The 24,487-nt window shown below is 43.1% G+C and overlaps 2 protein-coding genes across 2 annotated transcripts; both read right to left on the bottom strand.

Annotated features, from left to right (window-relative positions):
• Window positions 1–1,095: 1,095 nt before the first annotated feature.
• Window positions 1,096–6,158, bottom strand: LOC135569020 (zinc finger protein 532-like). The gene is made up of 5 exons (XM_065015835.1): window positions 5,990–6,158; window positions 5,166–5,347; window positions 2,727–2,903; window positions 1,590–1,752; window positions 1,096–1,326 (listed from the first exon to the last, which is right to left on the bottom strand). Exons 1-5 carry the CDS (start codon window positions 6,116–6,118, stop codon window positions 1,096–1,098), a joined length of 882 nt encoding a protein of 293 aa, XP_064871907.1. The 5' UTR covers window positions 6,119–6,158.
• Window positions 6,109–24,270, bottom strand: LOC135569021 (zinc finger protein 532-like). Its single transcript, XM_065015836.1, is given in 9 exon segments — window positions 6,109–6,315; window positions 6,510–6,673; window positions 6,872–7,101; window positions 7,286–7,482; window positions 7,485–7,533; window positions 11,810–12,205; window positions 12,428–13,601; window positions 23,177–23,500; window positions 23,970–24,270. Coding segments are annotated over 7 exon segments (2,349 nt in total). The 5' UTR covers window positions 13,577–13,601; window positions 23,177–23,500; window positions 23,970–24,270; the 3' UTR covers window positions 6,109–6,151.
• Window positions 24,271–24,487: the final 217 nt, after the last annotated feature.

Raw genomic sequence — 24,487 nt, 5'->3', positions numbered from 1 at the left:
AATCAATCCCAGAACAACAGCAAAGGACCTTGTGAAGATGCTGGAGGAAACAGGTACAAATGTATCTATATCCACAGTAAAACGAGTCCTATATTGACATAACCTGGAAGGCCACTCAGCAAGGAAGAAGCCACTGCTCCAAAACCGCCATAAAAAAGCCAGACTACGGTTTGCAACTGCACATGGGGACAAAGATCATACTTTTGGAGAAATGTCCTCTAGTCTGATGAAACAAAAATAGAACTGTTTGGCCATAATGACCTTCGTTATGTTTGGAGGAAAAAGGGGAGGCTTGCAAGCCAAGAACACCATCCCAACCGCGGGCACGGGGTGGCAGCATCATGTTGTGGGGGTGCTTTGCTGCAGGAGGGACTGGTGCACTTCACAAAATAGATGGCATCATGAGGTATGAAAATTATGTGGATATATTGAAGCAACATCAGTCAGGAAGTTAAAGCTTTCGCAAATGAGTCTTTCAAATGGACAATGACCTCCAAGCATACTTCCAAAGTTGGGGCAAAATGGCTTAAGGACAACAAAGTCAAGGTATTGGAGTGGCCATCACAAAGCCCTGACCTCAATCCTATAGAAGATTTGTGGGCAGAACTGAAAAAGCGTGTGCGAGCAAGGAGGCCTACAAACCCGACTCAGTTACACCAGCTCTGTCAGGAGGAATGGGCCAAAATTCACCCAACTTATTGTGTGAAGCTTGTGGAAGGCTACCCAAAACGTTTGACCCAAGTTAAACAATTTAAAGGCAATGCTACCAAATACTAATTGAGTGTATGTAAACTTCTGACCCACAGGGAATGTGATGAAATAAATAAAAGCTGAAAGAAATCAATCTCTCTACTATTATATTGACATTTCCCATTCTTAAAATAAAGTGGTGATCCTAACTGACCTAAGACAGGGAATTTTTACTAGGATTAAATGTCAGGATTTGTGGAAAAACTGAGTTTAAATGTATTTGGCTAAGGTGTATATAAACTTCCGACTTCAACTGTACACACGTACTACGGGTATTGGCTCAGGGTTGATTTGGGATTCAAACTAGACTACACGGTACCTTGCCATGCTCCTGCCTGACGTGTGCTACGAAACCTCTCTGGATGAAGAGACGGTCACAATCTCCACATGTCCAGACAGGAGCAGGTGGCTTCTGGGGGCTGAGGTAGGGTGATCTGGGCCTTTTTCAGGGGTGTAGTTGGGGCATTCTTGTCCACCCTGTCCAGACCGTTGGTGTTGGTGTTGGGGCTGGAACTGAGGGGCAGGTTGATACCCAGGTTGGGGGACCTCGATGGTCTTTAAGGTACCATGCATCGCCTACACAGGGATGACAAACAGCTCCGGTTCACTAACAGGCATATTAACTAATCATACAGACTGCACAAGGACAATGACTTATAATTATCACTTGCTGATTAGGATTATACAAATATATTTCAAGTGCTTGTCATTACATTGTAGTAGATTTTGAATAATTTCCTGAAAAATAGAAGTGCCTGTTATAAGTTTTTATAAGTTAAATAAGTTATTTGTTCACATCGAGCACAAGAGAAGAAGATCTTTTCCCCTTCATACAGTACCTTGATGTGGTCCAACATGAGCTGTTTCTGGGCGTAGTGCATGGAACAGTCTGGGCATTTGAAGACAGACACCTTCTGGTTGGCTATGTGTTGATCAAAGTGTGACTGAAGCAGTGTCTGCTGGGTGAACACCGTGTCACACATGGAACACTTGTAGATCAACCTGGAAGACAACACAAAGAATGTTTTAACAACATATTCCACTCTGAGAGACATGTGGCTTGATAAAAATGAATGAGTTTCAATAAATCCTGTATACAGAAAAGGAATAAAATCAATGTTATCTAATAACAATGATTTTTTTCAATTGTACTAATGCATTGTATACGACAACAGTACCTATTCATGTCCATGAATACACTTAATAATGTTAATGTCCATAATAGGAGTTAATGATTTATTTCAAATCAATCCGTCAGTTCAAAAGGTCTATCACAGAACCTGGCAGCACACTGTCTGTCTGTTCTGTCTGTCTGTTCTGTTCTGTTCTGGTCTCTGTCTGTCTGGTCTGGTCTGGTCTGGTCTGGTCTGGTCTGGTCTGGTCTGGTCTGTCTGTCTGTCTGTGTGTGTGTGTGTGTGTGTGTGTGTGTGTGTGTGTGTGTGTGTGTGTGTGTGTGTGTGTGTGTACCTGTCTGTCTGTCTGTTTGTCTGAGAGACCACCTGGCACCTGCTCCTGAACAGGTTCAGTCATCAGTGTGCGTGTGTGTGTGTTCATTAGAGTGTGTTGACGGTGTTAGGAAAAGGTCAGGGTGCTGGAAAAACACTCAGTTAAAGCTACTGTGTCTAATAACATTAAACGCAAACCCATTCAACGTTGAAAATGAAGACGGTTCTGACAGGAACATGACTTGGATATGGATATCGGATAACTTTCCCTCATTGAAGCAGAATTAATTTGTGTTAAACAACTGAGGATGTTGGTGTCACCTTTCCAATCAATGATAGAACAGCATACAGTAGAATAGAACAATAATATCGTATATTCTATTAAATAGAAGACAAAGGTCTTCAACATAGAACGAAAACTTTCTAGGATAATATTAAGTTTAGATAAATACTTTACTAGACTAGACTAGACTAGACTAGACTATACTAGATCACATGAATAATGGGTTGTGAGAATCTGAAGAGACTTACTTGGGCTCTCCTATCTTGACCCCAGGGTGCTGTGTGCGTGCGTGTGAGTGTGTGCCAGGAGCAGACTTGAAGGCCATGGGGCAGATGGGACACTTGTAAAAGATCTCACAGTGAGAGCTCTGGATGTGAGTCTTCAGAGCAGCCACGTCAGAGTAGATGACGCTACAATGCACACAGCTGGAGAGAGAGAGAGAGAGGGGGGAAATAAAAACATACATACATACAGTGAGCACCAGAATTCGTTGGACAGTGACCATTTTTCTGTTATTTTGGTTCTGTACTTTGAGTTTGAAAGGATACAATGGCAATGAGGGTGAAGTGCATACTGTCAGCTTTAATTTGAGGGTATTTTCATACATATCGGATGAAACGTTTAGAATTTATAGAAACTTTTGTACATGGTCCCCCCCATTTTCGAGCATCAAAAAACATTGGACAGTTGAACATAATGTAGAATAAAGTAATCATTGTTAATATTTGGTCGCACATCACCAGACGCTGGGTATCTTCCCTGGTGATGCTCTGCCAGGCCTGTACTGCAGCCATCTTCAGTTCCTTATTGACTTCAGTCTCCTCTTCAGCACGTAAAATGCATGTTCAATTGGATTCAGATCCGGTGATTGACTTGGCCAGTCAAGGATTCTCCACTTTTTGGCCATCAATACCCCTTCGTTGTTCTAGCAGTATGTTTAGGGTCATTGTCTTGTTGCGTGATGAAGTGCCGTCCAATGAGTTTGAAGGCATTTGGTTTTATCTGAGCAGATAAAATAGACTTCAGAATTAATTGTTCTACTTCTATCTACAGTCACATCATCGATGAAGACAAGTGAGCCTGTTTCCCTAGCAGCCATAGCCTGTTTCCCTAGCAGCCATAGCCCGTTTCCCTAGCAGCCATAGCCTGTTTCCCTGGCAGCAATAGCCTGTTTCCCTAGCAGCCATAGCCTGTTTCCCTAGCAGCCATAGCCTGTTTCCCTGGCAGCCATATCCTGTTTCCCTGGCAGCAATAGCCTGTTTCCCTGGCAGCCATATCCTGTTCCCCTGGCAGCCATACAGGCCCAAGCCATAACACCCCCTCCACCATGTTTCATGGATGAGGTGATATGCTTTGGATCATGGGCATGTCTTTTTTTCCTCCACACTTTCCATCACTCTGGTACATGTTCATCTTTGTCTCATCTGTCCACAATACTTGTTTCCAAAAATCTTGGGGCTCTTTTAGGTGCTTTTTAGCAAACTGTAATCTGGCCTTTCTGTTCTTCAGGCTTATCAGTGGTTTGTATCTTTGTAGTGTACCCTCTGTAGTCTTGGTGGTGTAGTCTTCTACGTATGGTAGACTTTGACACATCTACACCTGCATCCAGGAGAGTGTTTCTGATCTGTTGGGGTGTTGTCAGGGGGGTTTCTACACCATCGAGAGTATTCTCAGTGGTCTTCCTCAGTCTACCAGGTCTTTGACATAATTGAGTTCACCGGTTGTTTTTATCTTGTTAATGATGAACCAAACTGTTAACTTGGGGATGCCCAGGGTTTTTGCAATGTTCCTGATTGATTGATGTTCCTTTCTGAGCCTTATGACGGCCAGCTTCATTTGCATCGACACTGCTGTCTTCCTCATGTTGTCACACCCCAACAACAACCTCCAAAGGCAACAGCAAAGTCTAGAATCAATACTCTTCATCAACAGCTCTCCTGCATTCACTAACGACACAAATGAATACACCTGTCTAACGACACACATCTGTGAAGCCAATTCAACAAATACTTGTAGTACCTTAAAATGGGGGAGACTATGTACAAAAAGTGCTGTCATTTCTAAATGGTTCATCCGATATGTATGAAAATACCCTCAAATTAAAGCTGACAGTCTGCACATCACCCTCATTGTATCCTTTCAAACTCAAAGTGCTAGAGTACAGAACCAAAATAACAGAGTACAGAGTACAGAACCAAAATAACAGAGTACAGAACCAAAATAACAAAATAAGGATGGTGCTCACTGTATATATATAAAACAAAAATATACAGGACCTTTTAACTCAACACTTTGGATGATTTTGATACTCAATGCAAGTTACAAAATCAACTGACATTGTAATTACTGTGATTAGCAAGCGGCACATTGATAGGTGAAATAAATAATTTTCAGTGTGGAGACTTAAAGGTGACATTATCAAAGAACTACAGTATTGCCTCTTCCAAGTATGCACCCTCCACATTGGGAAGAGCCGATATTGGGGGTCTCGTTGCTGTTGATTTCTGTAGGAAGAAAGTTGCCTTTCTGTATGGCGTCATATTGCTACGTCTACCTGAGTGAGTGGACCTTTTAAACAAAAGTCATCTGACTGCTCCTAAAGAAAATCTCTAGAGAAGAAGAAGAACCGTGGTAACAAGCTAGACAGAAGTGTTTCCTGTTCAGGCAGGAAGCAATGTCAGACTAACCGGTAGCCCACCCTGCGGGTGTAGTGCAGACAGTTCCTGGTCACATGGGACTGGAAGTGGATTGAGCGACAGATAGCCCCACACTCAGGGCAGATGTAGGGAGACTTGTGCTGATGGATCCGTTGGTGCGACGCAAAGCTGCACACGTTAGGTAGTAGCATTTGGCAGATTGTGCAGGTTTTCTACAGACGTAAACAGAGACAGAAATACACAAAACGGTATTATAATTCTCTAGAAGGAATGCAATCTTTGAGAGTTGGTTCAATAATGGAGTTAAATTAACATAACATTTGACAATTTACATCATTAGCTGGTGCTATAAAGGGATGATATGATGACAAAACACAATGCCATTAAAGATGGCATCTGCAGGGAAACAGCGCCACTGGCCGCCCCACCACCGTTGTTATTGTTGTTGTGGCTGAGCTGAGGAGCGTCATGTAGCATGGTGAAAACGAGGCAGTACATATTAAGCTCTTCTGTCGAGGCGTGCAATGATGTCAGGGTGGGGGGGGAGGGGACACATTCTCTGTTTGCAGTAACTTCTTTGTTGTAATATGACAGATGGACGTGGTTCATTTACCATAAAGGATTCCAGCTTTAATATATATATATTTTATTCATGATATATTATTCAAAAGGGAGTGATGGATGGATTGTAAAAGGGAGTGTTGATTAGAAGTGGTGACACAGTGGGTGTGACACAGTGGGTGTGACACAGTGGGTGTGAAATACACAATAGACAAGGGAAGTTTAAAAAGAGCAAGAAAACAATCACTCAACACCCGCTTATAGACATAGACACAGTAACCACACATACACACCTGTCCGCTGGACTCTGGCGCCTGCTGATAGTGCATTGCTAGAGAGTTCTCATCCAGGAACATCTCACTGCACTCTAAACACTTCAGACTGGTTCTGCAGAGCCGGGACACATCCTCATCCAGGGGCATGGCAGCAACCGGAGGGGCGTTGGGGGGCACAGATCACCGCTGCCTGGGCCTGAGTACCAGCACCCTTCCTGGGTAGTGGCCGGTGGAGCTGTAGGTAGATCCAGCGGTGGTGGTGGAGGATAGCGGAGGTGATGTAGTGATCATCTGGTCTGTAGGGATGGGCTTGAGGATGAGGTGGGAACACTGCATAACCACCCCTTTGAGGAGAAGAGAAGAAGAGACGAGGTTAGAAGACAAGAGGAGAGGAGACAAAAGGAGAGGAAGAAGACAAGAGGAAGAGAGAGGAAAGGACAAGAGGAGATAAGAGGTTTTATTAGTCTCAATTTAGAAGCATTGCAGAGTATCAACGGCAGTGAACGCTTTAGGCATTTCATATTTGAAGAAAAGTCACCTTTGTCTTTGTGTCCCCGGGCGTGGGAGAGCAGACTGCACTTGTTGTAGAAGACCAGGTTCTTGACACAGTGGTTGCAGGTGACCTCGATGCGGACACTGCGACGGTCGTAATGCTGGCTCAGGCTTCTCTCCAGGGCAAACGAGTCACCGCACTCCAGGCACCTGTAAATAATAATATACATTTACATTTACATTTAAGTCATTTAGCAGACGCTCTTATCCAGAGCGACTTACAAATATAAATGAATATACATTCATTCGAACATATATATTATATAAACTGCATTTCAAGAAGCCCAAGGACACTGTATAAAATAGGAAGAAACAATTAAAATGCTATATAGCTAGCTAGCATTTTACCTATAGCCCCGGGAGGGTAGGGAGATACAGGCGGCCGAGGGGGGGCTGAGGTTGGGGACGTAGACTGGGACGGGGTTGATGCTGCTCAGGACCTTATTGAAGGCCTCCACTACAGAACTCTGGGAGCTGGCTAACACCTGGACTCTAGAGACACCCTTCTTCTGGGCCTGGGCAGCCAGCAGGGCTTGCTTCACCGGCTGCTGCCCCTGGGGCTTGGAGCTGGACAGCACCTGGTGAAACGAACAGACATTCAAGGAGTTACTGAATGAAATGTTAGGGATTTATTGTTGTTATTATTACTCATGTTCCTCATGTTTATTTCATTATTACTGTATGATGTTATATTTTGTTGTCTATAGCGTGTTAGCATAGAAGATTAGTTCTGATGTACAAAATGAGGTTAATAAACCAAACCTGGTGGAGCTCAGACACAGAGGTGGCCTTGGTCAGGGGGAGTAGGTTGAGGTTGGTGAGGTGGACAGTCTTTGGCACGGTGAGTTTGGCGTTTGCCAGGCTGGATGCGGGCACCATGACAGTCTGCTGTTGTTGTTGATGGATGGCGTTGGCAGCTTTGAGGATGGCGCTGCTGGCACTCTGTACCGACGCAGCGGGATCACTGTGGCTTTGACCATGGTGTTGTTGGCCAGCTTTAGGTTAATGACCTGAATAGGGGGAGGAGAGGATGGGAAATACAATTGTATTTGTCATATGTAGACTAACATTGAAATGCAGTGCGTGCTAACCAAGGTTGCCAGGTGCACGGTGTTTCCTCCGACACATTGGTGCGGCTGTCCTTGTTTTCCATGAAAACATACATGAAATGAGTTGCAAAATGAATAGGAAATATAGTCAAAATGTTGACAAGGTTATAAATAATGACTTTTAATTGAAATAATAATTGTGTCCTTCAAACTTTGCTTTCGTCAAAGAATTTGGAGCAATTACAGCCTTGCAGACCTTTGGCATTCTAGTTGTCAATTTGTTGAGGTAATCTGAAAAGATTTCACCCCATGCTTCCTGAAGCACCTCCCACAAATTGGATTGGCTTGATGGGCACTTCTTATGTACCATACGGTCAAGCTGCTCCCACAACAACTCAATAGGGTTGAGATCCGGTGACTGTGCGGGCCACTCCATTATAGACAGAATACCAGCTGACTGCTTCTTCCCTAAATAGTTCTTGCATAGTTTGGAGCTGTGCTTTGGGTAATTGTCCTGTTGTAGGAGGAAATTGGCTCCAAATAAGCGCTTTTCCACAGGGTATGGCATGACGTGGCAAAATGGAGTGATAGCCTTCCTTCTTAAAGATCCCTTTTTACCCTGTACAAATCTCCCACTTTACCACCACCAAAGCACCCCCAGACCATCACCCCCAGACCATCACCCCCGGACCATCACCCCCGGACCATCACCCCCGGACCATCACCCCCGGACCATCACCCCCAGACCATCACCCCCAGACCATCACCCCCAGACCATCACCCCAGACCATCACCCCGGACCATCACCCCCAGACCATCACAATGCCTCCACCATGCTTTACAGATGGCATCAAGCACTCCTTCAGCATCTTTTCATTTTTTCTGCGTCTCACGAATGTTATTCTTTGTGATCCGAACACCTCAAACTTAGATCCGTCTGACCATAACACTTTTTTCCAATCTTCCTCTGCCCAGTGTCTGTGTTCTTTTGCCCATCTTAATCTTTTATTGGCCAGTCTGAGATATGGCTTTTTCTTTGCAACTCTGCCTAGAAGGCCAGCATCCCAGAGTTGCCTCTTCACTGTTGACGTTGAGACTGGTGTTTCGCAGGTACTATTAAATGAAGCTGCTTGTGAGGCGTCTGTTTCTCAAACTAGACACTCTAATGTACTTGTCCTCTTGCTCAGTTGTGCACTGGGGCCGCCCACTCCTCTTTCTATTCTGGTTAGAGACAATTTGTGCTGTTCTGTGAAGGGAGTAGTACACAGCGTTGTATGAGATCTTCAGTTTCTTGGCAATTTCTCGCATGGAATAGCCTTCATTTCTCAGTACAAGAATAGACTGACCAGTATCCGAAGAAAGTTATTTGTTTCTGACAATTTGAGCCTGTAATCAAACCCACAAATGCTGATGCTCCAGAAAAATCAACTAGTCTAAAGAAGGCCAGTTTTATTGCTTCTTTAATTAGAACAACAGTTTTCAGCTGTGCTAACATTTTTCTTATGTAGCAGTTTTGGAGCAGTGGCTTCTTTCTTGCTGAGTGGCCTTTCAGATTATGTCGATATAGGACTCGTTTTACTGTGGATATAGATACTTTTGTACCTGTTTCCTCAGCATCTTCACAGGGTCCTTTGCTGCTGTCCTGGAATTGATTTGTACTTTTCGCACCAAAGTACTTTCATCTCTAGGAGACGCATCTAGGAGAACGCATCTCCTTCCTGAGCGGTATGACGGCTGCGTGGTCCCATGGTGTTTATACTTGCGTACTGTTGTTTGTACAGATGAACGTGGTACCTTCATGCGTTTGTCAATTAGGCTATCAGAAGCTTCTAAAGCCATGACATAATTTTCTGGAATTTTCCAAGCTGTTTAAAGGCACAGTCAACTTAGTGTATGTAAACTTCTGACCCACTGGAATTGTGATACAGTGAATTATAAGAGAAATAATCTGACTATAAACCATTGTTAGAAAAATGACTTGTGTCATACAGTAGATGTCCTAAACAACTTGCCAAAACTATCATTTGTTAACAAGAAATTTGTGGAGGGTTTGAAAAACAAGTTTTAATGACTCCAACTTAAGTGTATGTAAACTTCCAACTTCAACTGTATATATATAGAGAGAGAGAGTACTGGTCAAAAGTTTGGACACACCTACTCATTCATGGATTTTCTTTATTTTTTAAAACTATTTTCTACATTGTAGAATAATAGTAAAGACATCAAAACTATGAAATAACACATGGAATCATGTAGCAACCAAAAAAGTGTTAAACAAATCAAAATATATTTTATATTGGAGATTCTTCAAAGTAGCCACCCTTTGACTTGATGACAGCTTTGCACATTCTTGGCATTCTCTCAACCATCTTCATGAGGTAGTCACCTGGAATGCATTTCAATTAACAGGTGTGCCTTGTTAAAAGTTCATTTGTGGAATTTCTTTCCTTCTTAATGCGTTTGAGTCAGTCAGTTGTGTTGAGTCAAGGTAGGGGTGGTAAACAGAAGATAGCCCTATTTGGTAAAAGACCAAGTTCAAACACTCCCATATACAGTGACCTCCATAATTATTGGGACAGTGAAGCATTGTTTCTTATTTGGCTATATACTACAAAATATGAGGTTAAAGTGCAGACTGTCAGATTTAATTTGAGGATATTTTCATCCATATCGGGTGAACCATTTTGTTCCCTAAACTAGTCCCCCAATTTAAGAGTAGCGAAAGTATTGGGACAAACACTAACACTGTATTAAAGTAGTAGTCAACACATCCATCAACACAGGGGCCACTCAGGGGTCTGTGCTTTGTTCTATGTCATCTCTGGGGACTGGGGAGAAAACGCAATAACTCTCCCCAAATATGGGGAAGTTTTTCTGTGCAAAATTTCCAAATGACATCTGATTGACCGGATGTAAGCTAATAGAAAGCTGTGTAAACAGCCCAAATTGTGTCTCATTAGATTTCAGTTCAGCTTGGATGCATATGGATGTGGTTGAAATACTATCAGCTTTAATGACGCTGATAAAAGACAGCACCTGTCACGTTCTGACCGTAGTTCTTTTGTTATGTCTTTGTTTTAGTATGGTCGGGCGTGAGTTGGGTGGGTTGTCTATGTTCCTTTTTCTATGATTTGGGATTTCTGTGTTTGGCCTGGTATGGTTCTCAATCAGAGGCAGCTGTCATTCGTTGTCTCTGATTGAGAACCATACTTAGGTAGCCTGGTTGTCTCTGATTGAGAACCATACTTAGGTAGCCTGGTTGTCTCTGATTGAGAACCATACTTAGGTAGCCTGGTTGTTCCTGATTGAGAACCATACTTAGGTAGCCTGGTTGTCTCTGATTGAGAACCATACTTAGGTAGCCTGGTTGTCTCTGATTGAGAACCATACTTAGGTAGCCTGGTTGTCTCTGATTGAGAACCATATTTAGGTAGCCTGGTTGTCTCTGATTGAGAACCATACTTAGGTAGCCTGGTTGTCTCTGATTGAGAACCATATTTAGGTAGCCTGGTTGTCCCTGATTGAGAACCATACTTAGGTAGCCTGGTTGTCCCTGATTGAGAACCATACTTAGGTAGCCTGGTTGTCCCTGATTGAGAACCATACTTAGGTAGCCTGGTTGTCTCTGATTGAGAACCATACTTAGGTAGCCTGGTTGTCTCTGATTGAGAACCATACTTAGGTAGCCTGGTTTCACCTTTGAGTTCTGGGTGATTATTTTCCGTGTCAGTGTTTGTTCCACACAGTTTTGTTTATTTAATTTATTCACGTTGTTATTTTGTACTTTTCAGTGTTCTATTAAAAGTAAGCAATATGAACACGTACCACGCTGCACATTGGTTCTCCGATCCTTCCTACTACTCCTATTCGTCAGAAGCACCTCTACAAACTATCCCTAACTGTGCATTTGCATTCTCTCAAGATTCTGAAAGAAAATTCATAGACCTACAGTCAGTGTCCAGATTACAGTTTCCATTTAATGATGAGTGAGAAAGTTACAGACGCACAAATGTCATACCCCCCAAAGATGCAAACCTCCCCTGTTATTGTAATGGTATTGGTGCATCTATAACTTCTCACACATCATTTTTAACGATTCATTCATTTTAAGTCTGCATTTTAACCTCTTAGTCATTGTTTGATTTCAAATCCAAACTGCTGGAGTGCAGAGCCAAAACAAAACAGTCACTGTCCCAATACTTACAGAGGGCACTGTACAAAGAAAAAGGTTGGTTACCTGGGAACCCGCTGTCTTGACTGCCGACACAGGGAGGAAAGCAGTGGCCACAGGTTTGATGGTCATCTGCTTGTTGATCTCCATGGCAACACCTGGGGTGGTGGTGGGCAGGGAGGAAGTCCGCGTCGAGTTCGGGGAGGACAGGAAGGAGGAGACCATGATTGAAGACCCTCTCTTCAGGCGTTCAGGGTCTGACTCTACCTGGGCCAACGGCAGCACTCTGGTGACGGTGCGTTTGATCTGGCCAGAGGAGGTCTTAATGGTTTTGATCCGGACCTTTGGGATGACGGGTGTGGACGGGGAGGAGGAGGGGGAACCAGAGCCTCTACTGCTGTCCTCGCTGGTGGTTGGGCTGCCGGGGCCCTCTGGCTGTTTGGACTGCAGCCTCCTGGCCAACTAGGATAGGATAGAATAGGATAGGATGAACTTTTTTGTCCCGGGCGGAAATTTGTCTGGGACTAATCTATTGTGGACAGACTGCATAACATAAATGTTACCGTAGTCGTTAATGGAGCATCTAACCCTTCCTAGAGGTTAGTCTTAGACACATAGTACTGATGTATACAAGTAGACAGTACAGTAAAACATTTACACACTTGACTTATACACAATCCATACCTCCAGAGCTGAGGGGGACTCCTGGTCTGGGGGCTTCTCCGGGACCAGGTCCCTGGGGCTCTCCCTCTCCTTGGCCTCCTTGGGTGCTTCCCTCTGGGTGTGGATGTCAGGGATGGTGGTAAATGAGTCTCTCTGGGTGGTAGTGGGGGACTCAGAAACTACAGAGTTAGTGGTGTCTGATACTGTGGCTTTCTTAGCACTGAGAGCTGCAATAGCAGCAATGCAGGAGGAAAGTTTGGCTGATGAATTGGCTTGTTTGGCCTGCGAGAGACTGGTGGACACAGCCTGGACACAGGGCTCCCCAGCCTCCCTCCCCGACCCCTCCTGGGTGCGAGGGGCCGTTGTCTCTTTGGCTTTCTCTTCTTCAAGTTTCCTTGATTTAGAGGACTCGTAAAGGTTCAGACTAACGGTGACCAAAGTCTTGTTGTTGTTTTTATCAAGTTTTGATTTGTCGCAGTCTCCATTAGACTTGTTCGCAGGTTTGGCCGTGCTATGGGAGTCTGCCAGTACGGCTTTTGTGGTCAGCTCCTCCTCTCTCTTGGCAGGTGGTTCTGTCAGAGGGTTTGTCCTAAAAAATGGCAGGGTGCTCTGCTTGACCCTGTCCAGAGAGTCATCAACTTCAATCTTATCGTCATCGTCAAACTCCTCAGCGCTGGAAATGGGACTGAACTGGTTAAAAGTAGAGTGGGAGATGAAGTTGGAGGTGATAGCCAATCCATGATGAGCCTCCACATCTCTCAGAACCTTTTCGGCTCCGTTGTTCTTACTGTACCGGTCGTTAGGTGACATTGACAGGTACCCGTTATGAAGCCCATTGTGGTTCACCATGGTGGTGGGGTCAGCCTGAACCACCTCCTCTGGTCGTGTGTGTTCTTCACCGCCGGCGTCCATTTTGTGGACATTCTTGACGATGACGCTGACGCCCACGTCTGGAGCTCCAGAGGGGGTGTGTGCCTCGTCCTCGTGGGGGACGCTTGGGTGTTTGAGCTGGCCATCATGAGGGTCCTCGTGGGGGACGCTGGGGTGTTTCAGCTGGCCATCGTGGGGGTCCTCGTGGCCTGACTCTATGGCTGTCTTCGGGTCTACCATGTCTGGGATGTCAAAGGCTGCCAGGAGGTCGTCAAAGTCTGGGGTCTTCATATCGCCCATGTTTTTGATGTGATGATGCAAGAACCTGGAAGAGATATAACGAAAAAATACAACTAGTTAGCTAGTACACAAATTAATACACAAACTCATTTTGTGGGACACGCTGTATATTGTCAAATTCAACTGCGCGACAGACCACACATCATTTAATGGGGCGGCAGGGTAGCCTAGTGGTTAGAGCATTGGACTAGTAACCGGAAGGTTGCAAATTCAAATCCCCGAGCTGACAAGGTACAAATCTGTTGTTCTGCCCCTGAACAGGCAGTTAACCCACTGTTCCTAGGCCATCATTGAAAATAAGAATTTGTTCTTAACTGACTTGCCTGGTTAAATAAAGGTTTAAAAAAAAGTCCAACTTTTTACCTGAATTATTCATAGTTATTTATATGTTAGTATCTACTTTCTCAAAACATAAGATTAATCTGTAAAATAAACAAGACTTTATTTGGTTACAACACTGAAGAAGATGTGAAGAACCAGGCTACGCAATGAAAAGTTGACAGGCAAGTCTTGTTTTTTTACTGAAAAGCTAGCCAACTATCTAGTAAAAACTTCGGACACGAGGTTGGTGTCTCTTTTTTTAACAAAATGAAATGGATATATCTTGTAATTGAACAAAATAGTAAGGTGTCCATTAACTGGAGACTGTATGCCAATAATACGGGAGGTTTATCTTTGCTAAACCGCATATCAAAAAGCTGATACAGTAGTAGTAGTATTTCCACTGAAATGTCAAACATGCTAATCACTAACCCGTTAGCTAACATTTTTACGACACCAATAATCACAAAATATTTATAGCTCGATCACGAGATAACACTGTTGAAGGTAATATATTTCTTAAACGCTGTTGAATACGCCGATAATAAAGGGTGCTACGCTAGCAGGTTAGGATAACTAAATGTAGCAGGTTAGTATAACTAAATGTAGCAGGTTAGTATAACTAAATGTAGCAGGTTAGGATATCTAAATGTAGCAGGTTAGGATAACTAAATGTAGCAGGTTAGTATAACTAAATGTAGCAGGTTAGTATAACTAAATGTAGCAGGTTAGTATAACTAAATGTAGCAGGTTAGGATAACTAAATGTAGCAGGTTAGTATAACTAAATGTAGCAGGTTAGGATAACTAAATGTAGCAGGTTAGAGAATCACCAGCAGCAAGAGCGACATCATTGATGTATACAGAGAAAAGAGTCGGCCTGAGAATTGAACCCTGTGGCACCCCCATAGAGCCTGCCAGAGGTCTGGACAGCAGGCCCCCGATTTGACACACTGAACTCTGTCTGAGAAGTAGTTGGTGAACCAGGCGAGGCAGTTATTTGAGAAACCAAGGCTGTTGAGTCTGCCGATAAGAATGTGGTGAGTGATAGAGTCGAAAGCCTTGGCCAGGTCGATGAATACAGCTGCACAGTACAGTATTGTCTCTTATCGATGGCGGTTATGATATCGCTCCATTCCGTTTCTTTTTCATCCTAAAAAAACTCCCCAGTCTTTATTGATTACACACATACACCTAACATGATACAGTCACCACTATGCTTGAAAATATGGAGAGTGGTACTCAGTAATGTGTTATATTGTATTTCCACCAAACATAACACTTTGTATTTAGGACAAAAAGTGAATTGCTTTTCAGTATTACTTTAGTGCCTTGTTGCAAACAGGATGCATGTTTTGGAATATTTTTTATTCTGTACAGGCTTCCTTCTTTTCCCCTCGGTCAATTAGGTTAGTATTGTGGTTGTGGTTAGTACTACAATATTGTAGTTACTCCTCAGTTTTCTCCTATCACATCCATAAGTCACCATTGCCCTCACTGTGAAATCCCTGAGTGGTTTCCTTTCTCTCCGGGCAACTGAGTTAGGAAGGCCGCCTGAACCTTTGTAGTGACTGGGTGCTGATACACCATTCAAAGTGTAATTAATAACTTCACCATGCTAAAAGGGAAATTCAATGTCTGTTTTTTTTTTCATCTACCAATATGTGCCCTTCTTTGCGAGGCATTGGAAAACCTCCCTGGTCTTTGTGGTTGAATCTGTGTTTAAAATGCACTGCTCGACTGAGGGACCTTACAGATCATTATATTTATGGGGTACAAATAGGGTTGAAAAAAGGCAGACACAGTCCGGTAAATTTCCATGGCAACTTAAGCCCTGGAATTTGGAGAATTTTGCTTAAATTCATCAAAAAAAGTTAGCTTATAACAGTGAACCGTTTTTTGTGGGATACACAAGGCAATTCTAGGTCTTGTGGCATATTTTGGTTAAACTATCCTCAATTCAATGGAATTGTAACCCTCTGCATGCACAGTGCATTCTTCCATCACATGTACAGCTGATTCTTAAGATCTTGCACACTAATGAGATGCTATTGAGCCCATACTATTACACTCTCTGAGCCAAGGACTACATGCTTTCTGGTAAGTTTTGATTACAATACTGGGTGGGGTGAATATATTTTATACGACATACATTATTTTTTGTTAACTAGTAAACAGTAGCCTACAGCAAAGTGTGTTTAAATAATTTATAACTTGTTAACAATTTCTGCTAGTTTGTTTTTGCTACCATGTGGGTTTTAGCTTGCTTGAGCCTGCTAACTGAGGAGTGTTAATTCACCTGTTTCCATACATGTTTCATTTTAAGACATTTATCTTACAAAGGAGTTGTTTCTTCTAACTGCTTAACTATTTATCTGTACATGGAATTGTATTTGGGTTTTTTACTTGTTTTTTTTATAATCTTTACAGGAAAATGCCACAGGCATTATCTGATGTGTGGAGACATTTCACTGCAGCTAATGTAGAAGGAAAAATTGTGTACATTTGCAAATACTGTGCTAAATCATGTGCATAAAGTTCCCTCAGCGCTCACAACCTCTGACAAAAGTCCCTCTACTTCTTTTCGAGGTGAAAAGGATGAATCAGACACCTTATCGATAGCAACAGCTCAAGTTCTTTTTCCTCAATGGAGGAACGTAGTCAGAGAAATGCTGATGAATGTCTTGCTCAAGCTGTGTATGCAACTGGTTCACCTCTGGTGCTCACAGACAATGTGCATTGGAAGAGATTTCTGAATGTTCTGAAATACATCAAAAAGCGTGACGACTTCTGCCTGAAGCCCATACACACCACAGCGTACACGTTGGACCCCAAATATGCTGGCAAGAGCATTGTGTATGGTGCAAAGATCAACAAGGCCTATGGTGTCATCACTACCGTGTCTCGCCACTTTGGCCTGGATGAGGGCAAGGTTCTTGGCATCTGGCGTAGTACACTTACAAGCAAGGGCTTTGGGATGGAGATGCAGTATGGCAGTTATGCCAACATATCTCGTCAGCCACCTGGTGGAAGGGACTTTGTGGATCTGAGGCTCTTTCCCCTGTTGCCTCCATCATCCTCCAAATCCCACCAACATCAGCCGCCTCAGAGTGCAACTGGTCCTTGTTTGGGAACACACATACCAAAGCAGGCAATAGGCTGACCAATACAAGGGCTGAAAAATTGGTGGCCATCCGGGAAATTTGAGGCTTTTTGAGCCTGACAACGAGCTATCCTCAACCAGGTTGGAAAGTGACAGTGAAGATGAGGCCTCAGAGTCTGATGTTCAAGAGGTGGACATAGAGGAGGTCCAGGGAGAAGACATGGAAGCCTGAGAGGAGGACAACCAAAGCTTTAGTTTCTAGACTATAATTTTACAGATGTATGTTGAAAACATTTTTGGGAGAGGCGATAGGTCATTGGGGATCATTCATATTCCCTTCCTTTTGTTGTTCAGTGAAATCATCCCATGTGAAGAGTCAACTCACTTAATTAAAGTTACATTTGTAACTAAATTGTTTTTAAAAATTTCTATTGGAAGGATTTAATCATTTGTAATTATGTCTACTTATGATGAGGTAAAAGGTTTATGTTTCTGTCTCCATATGATATGGTAAATATATCCAATGCAAAAAAACATCTACATTTAAATGGTATTAATATTAATTTGCATATATTGCCGTTAATTCCCATATATTCCCGTTAATTCCCATGGAAAGTTTCCACCTCTGAATATTCCCCAAAATGTGCAAGTAGTCATTCAAAATTCATGTTAAAATGCTATTATTGTCAATACAATTTATTATGTGACTTTTTAAAGAACATTTTTACATCTGAACTAATTTAGGCTTGACATAACATACTTATTGACTCAAGACATTTCAGATTTAAAATTTGTAACATTTTTGAAAAAACATAATTGCACTTGGACATTGAGGCCAGTGACAACAAAAAATAAATCTATATTTAATAAAATGTTAAATTCAATCTGTCACACAGCAAAATGTGGAAAAAGTCAACAGGTGTGAATACTTTTTGAAGGTACTGTACATGGAACTCTCGGTCACCCCAGGTAACTCAAGTTAGCAATAAAAACAGATTTTAAAAACCAGATAAAATAGCACTTTCACTGTGAAGAGACTAACATTTTGATATATTTTGTATTACATTACGTATTGCATTACGTAGTGTTATATATTCTATGTATTTTATGCATTTTGTTTTGTTTCATGTTTGGACCCCAGGAAGAGTAATTGGGGATCCTCATAAAATCAGAATTGGGCTGCCTGTCTAAACGCAGCCAATGAGACACTATCTTATACCGACTTTATTTGGCTTCAATGCGCTATTGAGTCTTCACATAGGAATGCATTGTGTCATGAGATCGATGGCTTTGTCCATTCATGTACAGTGCCTTGCGAAAGTATTCGGCCCCCTTGAACTTTGCGACCTTTTGCCACATTTCAGGCTTCAAACAAAGATATAAAACTGTATTTTTTTTGTGAAGAATCAACAACAAGTGGGACACAATCATGAAGTGGAACGACATTTATTGGATATTTCAAACTTTTTTAACAAATCAAAAAGTGAAAAATTGGGCGTGCAAAATGATTCAGCCCCTTTACTTTCAGTGCAGCAAACTCTCTCCAGAAGTTCAGTGAGGATCTCTGAATGATCCAATGTTGACCTAAATGACTAATGATGATAAATACAATCCACCTGTGTGTAATCAAGTCTCCGTATAAATGCACCTGCACTGTGATAGTCTCAGAGGTCCGTTAAAAGCGCAGAGAGCATCATGAAGAACAAGGAACACACCAGGCAGGTCCGAGATACTGTTGTGAAGAAGTTTAAAGCCGGATTTGGATACAAAAATATTTCCCAAGCTTTAAACATCCCAAGGAGCACTGTGCAAGCGATAATATTGAAATGGAAGGAGTATCAGACCACTGCAAATCTACCAAGACCTGGCCGTCCCTCTAAACCTTCAGCTCATACAAGGAGAAGACTGATCAGAGATGCAGCCAAGAGGCCCATGATCACTCTGGATGAACTGCAGAGATCTACAGCTGAGGTGGGAGACTATGTCCATAGGACAACAATCAGTCGTATATTGCACAAATCTGGCCTTTATGGAAGAGTGGCAAGAAGAAAGCCATTTCTTAAAGATATCCATAAAAAGTGTCGTTTAAAGTTTGCCACAAGCCACCTGGGAGACACACCAAACATGTGGAAGAAGGTGCTCTGGTCAGATGAAACCAAAATTTAACTTTTTGGCAACAATGCAAAACGTTATGTTTGGCGTAAAAGCAACACAGCTCATCACCCTGAACACACCATCCCCACTGTCAAACATGGTGGTGGCAGCATCATGGTTTGGGCCTGCTTTTCTTCAGCAGGGACAGGGAAGATGGTTAAAATTGATGGGAAGATGGATGGAGCCAAATACAGGACCATTCTGGAAGAAAACCTGATGGAGTCTGCAAAAGACCTGAGATTGGGACGGAGATTTGTCTTCCAACAAGACAATGATCCAAAACATAAAGCAAAATCTACAATGGAATGGTTCAAAAATAAACATATCCAGGTGTTAGAATGGCCAAGTCAAAGTCCAGACCTGAATCCAATCGAGAATCTGTGGAAAGAACTGAAAACTGCTGTTCACAAATGCTCTCCATCCAACCTCACTGAGCTCGAGCTGTTTTGCAAGGAGGAATGGGAAAAAATGTCAGTCTCTCGATGTGCAAAACTGATAGAGACATACTCCAAGCGACTTACAGCTGTAATCACAGCAAAAGGTGGCGCTACAAAGTATTAACTTAAGGGGGCTGAATAATTTTGCACGCCCAATTTTTCAGTTTTTGATTTGTTAAAAAAGTTTGAAATATCCAATAAATGTCATTCCACTTCATGATTGTGTCCCACTTGTTGTTGATTCTTCACAAAAAAATACAGTTTTATATCTTTATGTTTGAAGCCTGAAATGTGGCAAAAGGTCGCAAAGTTCAAGGGGGCCGAATACTTTCGCAAGGCACTGTATACAGTCATTGATACAAATTCACTACTTTTTTTGTTGTAGAAAATCGCCCACTAATGTACAAGTAGGAACTCATTCTGCTCCAATTCCCCTCCCAACTCTCAGTTGCCCAATTCAGGGTTTTTCAAAAACCTCTCCTCTGGGATCTCTAGCCGTTCCATGCCTTTGAACTATTCCACAGCTGGCACACCTTATTTAACTCGTCAACTAATTATCAAGTCCTTGAATAGGTGAATCAGGTGAGCTAGTTCAAGGCTAGATCAAAATTGTGAAATGTGTGGGGGTCCCTGAGGAGAGGTATGAAAACCACTGCCTTCAATCAAGCCCTCCTAGAGAGGAACAAAGGAAAGCAGAGGTAGGTAGTCAACTAGGCCCACTCAAGACCCAGGACATTCAAATCTGGCCACTAATTTCCTACTGCAATCACTTCATCATCCATGGAATTAGGCTAAAATCGCAGTAGCTAATGCCCATTTGAACGTAACAAAATGCAGTGGACCCTCATAAAACCAGCATCCAAATCAAACTCTGTGAATACTCATCAGTTGGAAAAACCAGACTACACTTTTGGTGATCTTCATTCAAATGGGCATTTTTCTCTTCTTTTCACGTATGTCAGATGACTTCAGACCAAGGTCACTAGGTGTTTACAGAGAATGAATGACATATCTCCAGTGATTATGCTGGTTTGTTTATGAAGGAAACATGAGAGAGGTATACAGTAACATGGCTACTCAGCGCTAGATGAGCTAGCTTATCATTCTGACCTACTTTATGAATGGGATGGAGACAGATAATGCCTGTCCTCTAAATAGCTAATAACTAGCCAAATTGCTTCATGTACATTAGCCTGTATCTGAAGTATTATAAATACGTTTATTTCAAACAACCCAATAGCCAAGGACAGTTCGGAGGTGGATGTACTGTATGTATGTACAATGCTTCTGAAACAAGTAGTGCTTTTTGTGTTGTTGTACTGAAATGAATTTTCACAAGAGGAATCCTCATAGGAAATGTGATGGATGAAGACAATGGGCTACGGATATCATATCATGTGGTGCGTCTTTGCGCTGCCTCTTCAGTCTGCACGTAGCATGTAGCCAAGGAGGGCTGCCTGAATGCTTGCTGCCTCCTCATTAAAATGGATGACAGATCAGTCTGCACACTGCACTGCAGCCCCGGCCACATCCATTTCACCTATTAACATCTGCACTCCCCAGTCTCCTCCCTGCTAAACCACCAGTGAAATGGCCTCCTCTCTCAGCTGCAGACAATGAGATAACCAGGCAGTAGTGAACAGAACAAGAAAAGTAGAGAACGAGAGAGAGCGAGAGAGACAGAAACAGATTTGGAGATTGGAGAAAAGGAATGGCTGCTGCCGAGCTGAGGTGAGGAAAAGCTGCATCAGAAAAAAAGGAAAGATGGCTGCTGCCGAGCTGAGGAAAAACTGCAGCAGAGGAAAGAGAATCGCAGGGCCTAGTGCAAGAATACGGCCAATAAAAGCAAAGCTGTCTGACATAGAAAAAATGATATTTAATGCAGAGAGATGAAGAATACTGTACTGTATACATATTGACGCCCAGCTATATTAACCCCAGTTTCATGTATATGCTGTTCTCACCACCACCCCTTTCAAGTGCACATACAGTACATCTACCTACAGAGTAACTCACATTAGGAAACACAGCAGTAGAAAGAAACATGAAACAGTCCTCACCCTGTGATCTGTAGCCAGCCTGTCCCCAGCCAGCCACTACTGTAGTCACAAAACCACCTTCCTTCCTTCCTGCTACCACACAGTCAGTCAGGCACAACAACCACCCCCCCTTTTCCTGCAGAAAAAAATCAATTTCCCAAAGCAGGCAGGGCCCAAAAAGAGGCAGAGAGATGGAGGTGGTGTGCTCCCGATCAGTCATCCATTTCCTCCTGTCCTGCACCATCACCAGCTGACTGACAATGACCCTGTGCTGTGAGACAGGCCTCCAGAGTTGCAGTCTCATCCCCTCTCCCCTGCCTGAGCACTGCTCTCTCTGCCTTCAGCGAGGTGGCCAGCCCTGCTTGCCCCACATCCCACAGCCTACACCCTGTATCCCATAGCCTAAACCCCCACACCCAGTGTACTGTACCACCACCATACTGCTGGGGATCGATGGTGCCTTTCTGCAGCCTCCTCTGCTAGGCTACAGCCTTCTAGTTTGGCTGCCATTATTAAGCAGCCAGGGAAGCTCTCTCTCCCCCTGTAGCACAGAGCCGGCATTGTTCCTCAGCCCTCTGTCTGCTGGCTCAAACCTGTTTCAGCCGGTTCCGGTCACCACACATAAAGCCTGCTCTGCTGCAGTACAGCTACACACACACAGACAGGCAGAAAGAGACACAGCTAGCGCCCACTTCTCAGGCTGATCACAGAGCACTGATACTGCACCATTTTGACCTGAAATACAACATCTGGTTAAAAGATAAGAGATGATTAAAAAGGTAATAGTTCTCTGGGTTCAAAATACAAAAGGTTTGAAGAGATCCTTGTCCAAAACAAATCTGGAATCCAGGTCATTACCCCAGCAACAAAAAAACAGCTAGGCCTCGAGAGTACAAACCATAACATCCTCCTCTGGGTTGTGCAACGGGACAAAATACACACGCAGTTAGAAATCTAACTCTGTTACAGATACAAAACGAGATGTCAGGAAAAAAGGACACAGCTCAAAACACAGACAATAATACCGCCTGAATCCGGATGGCTTATTATGTGAGTCATGACAGTTACGATTCCTGGTCTGGGATGAGGACGTGCCACAACGCTGGGTGAAAATGGAGAGGGAGGAGGCTGAAGCAGCCATGACAGAGTAGTAGTAGTGGTAAAACCTTGGTCTATACGTGGCCTGCTTGTCTGCATGAGCCCCAGTGTTTTAGTACAGCCCTCGGCTGAGCTGGTGAGGGTCTCTCCACCTCTATCCTCTCTATTCCATGCCCATGGTTCCCTAATCTCTGTCCTAGAGAGGCTGATCTTTGTCATGATAATCCCTGTAGCCTCAGGCAATTGAGCATCCCATCCGTCTGTCTGTGATAAATGACAAGGAAAACAAAGGGCCATCATGATGCCACACACCCTATCCCTGTCACAGGCACAATACATGCAGACACACACAATATATATATATATAATATATATGTATCTGATATAGATATATAGATATATATATATACACACAAATACTAGGGGAGGAAAAGGAGATTGTGCCATACCCTCGTGATCCCCTGACTCTGATTTTCCACTAAGAGAGGAGAAATCTTCCTGTTGAGGCCTGCTTCATAAACACAGAGTCAATCCAGACTAGCAGCCCCCATCCTGCCAGGCAGCCCCCTATAAACAGTGTTCTTGTGCCTCTGCTCTGTGGCTGCAGTAGGTCAGCCAGTCCAGGCTGCTCCCTCCAGACGAAGCCGAGCGCTGCATGGAAAAAGGGGGCAGTGTTCGACAGGCGAATCAGGCCTTTTGTCTATGCATGTATGTGCAGGGTAAGGGGGTGAGGGGACTCTCCAGGCTCTCTCGGCTACGGCAGGGAGCAGCAGCTGGTGCAGGAAGGAGAGCAGAGAGGGGAAAGGAAAATATAGAAATATGAGAAGAGGGCACAAAGAAAAGGATACCAAGAAATCTCCTAAGTCTCTCTTGACCAATGACAAATATAGGCTAAATATTGACTTGAAGAAAATAGGGCCTAGTATGGTCTGTGCGGTCTGCATATTGTAGAGATATTGTCATCAATTGATACTGATAGGCTACTTACTCAAATAATTTAACAAAGGCTCACTTTGTACATGGTCCTGCATAATGCAATTATTTAAAACCATGTTCTTTCTGAGTAATTACAAAGATAAATAGCAGACTATAGGCTAACTACTTTAAAAAGACAGCACATTATTGTTTATGTTATATAACAGAACCTCACAAGGCCCGGGCCTGTACCTATAAAGTCATCAACCCAAACCCCAGATTCAGACAATTCATCAACCAACACCTGAACAATAGATTATTACCTACCTGGGTGGTGGGTATGGTGACAGATTAGCACATAGCTGTCTCTCTGCAGAATGTTTTTTATATATGACAGCAGCTCACTCTCAGACAATGAAGTCATGGGTAGCCCCTTCTGTAATAGGTTCAGCACCTTTCCATCAGCAACACATCAAAATGCAAAGGCATCAGACTGCATTTTATCTAAGAGGGGGATATAAACTGCCCTGCTCCAGACTGTTGTTTCCAGATGTTGAACATGTATGTTCATAATAAAGAAAGGCCTATAAAATACCCCCCCTGCTCACTGCTCTCCGGTGAAGTCTATTCTTTTCTGAGCTGAGCAGAGCAGAGGTTGCTGCTCAGTGCTGCCCACCCCCAAGATTGCCATTGTCACGTGATGAGAAATATTGCCTTGACGCTTGATCATAACGATATCTCAAGTCAGCAGATCAGCCATGTCGTACCTATTATAATGTAGACAAATCAATATCGGAACGTTACGTATGTAAGGTCGTAGGTATCAGACGTTTATTTTATGGATA

The sequence above is a fragment of the Oncorhynchus nerka genome, unplaced genomic scaffold (assembly GCF_034236695.1).
Source record: "Oncorhynchus nerka isolate Pitt River unplaced genomic scaffold, Oner_Uvic_2.0 unplaced_scaffold_1256, whole genome shotgun sequence".
Taxonomy (NCBI): Eukaryota; Metazoa; Chordata; class Actinopteri; order Salmoniformes; family Salmonidae; genus Oncorhynchus; species Oncorhynchus nerka.
The sequence above is the reverse complement of the archived record's forward strand: the minus strand, read 5'-3'. Positions and strand labels throughout refer to the sequence as shown.

What these genes read in the sequence shown, in the direction of transcription:
- LOC135569020 (XM_065015835.1), bottom strand. Translation starts at nt 6,118, where the DNA reads ATGCCCCTGGATGAGGATGTGTCCCGGCTCTGCAGAACCAGTCTGAAG. An exon ending in ACCCGCAGGGTGGGCTACCG is followed by an intron (nt 2,904 to 5,165) that starts GTTAGTCTGACA and finishes CTCTCTCTCCAG; the next exon opens with CTGTGTGCATTGTAGCGTCA. An exon ending in TCATGTTGGACCACATCAAG is followed by an intron (nt 1,327 to 1,589) that starts GTACTGTATGAA and finishes ATCCCTGTGTAG; the next exon opens with GCGATGCATGGTACCTTAAA.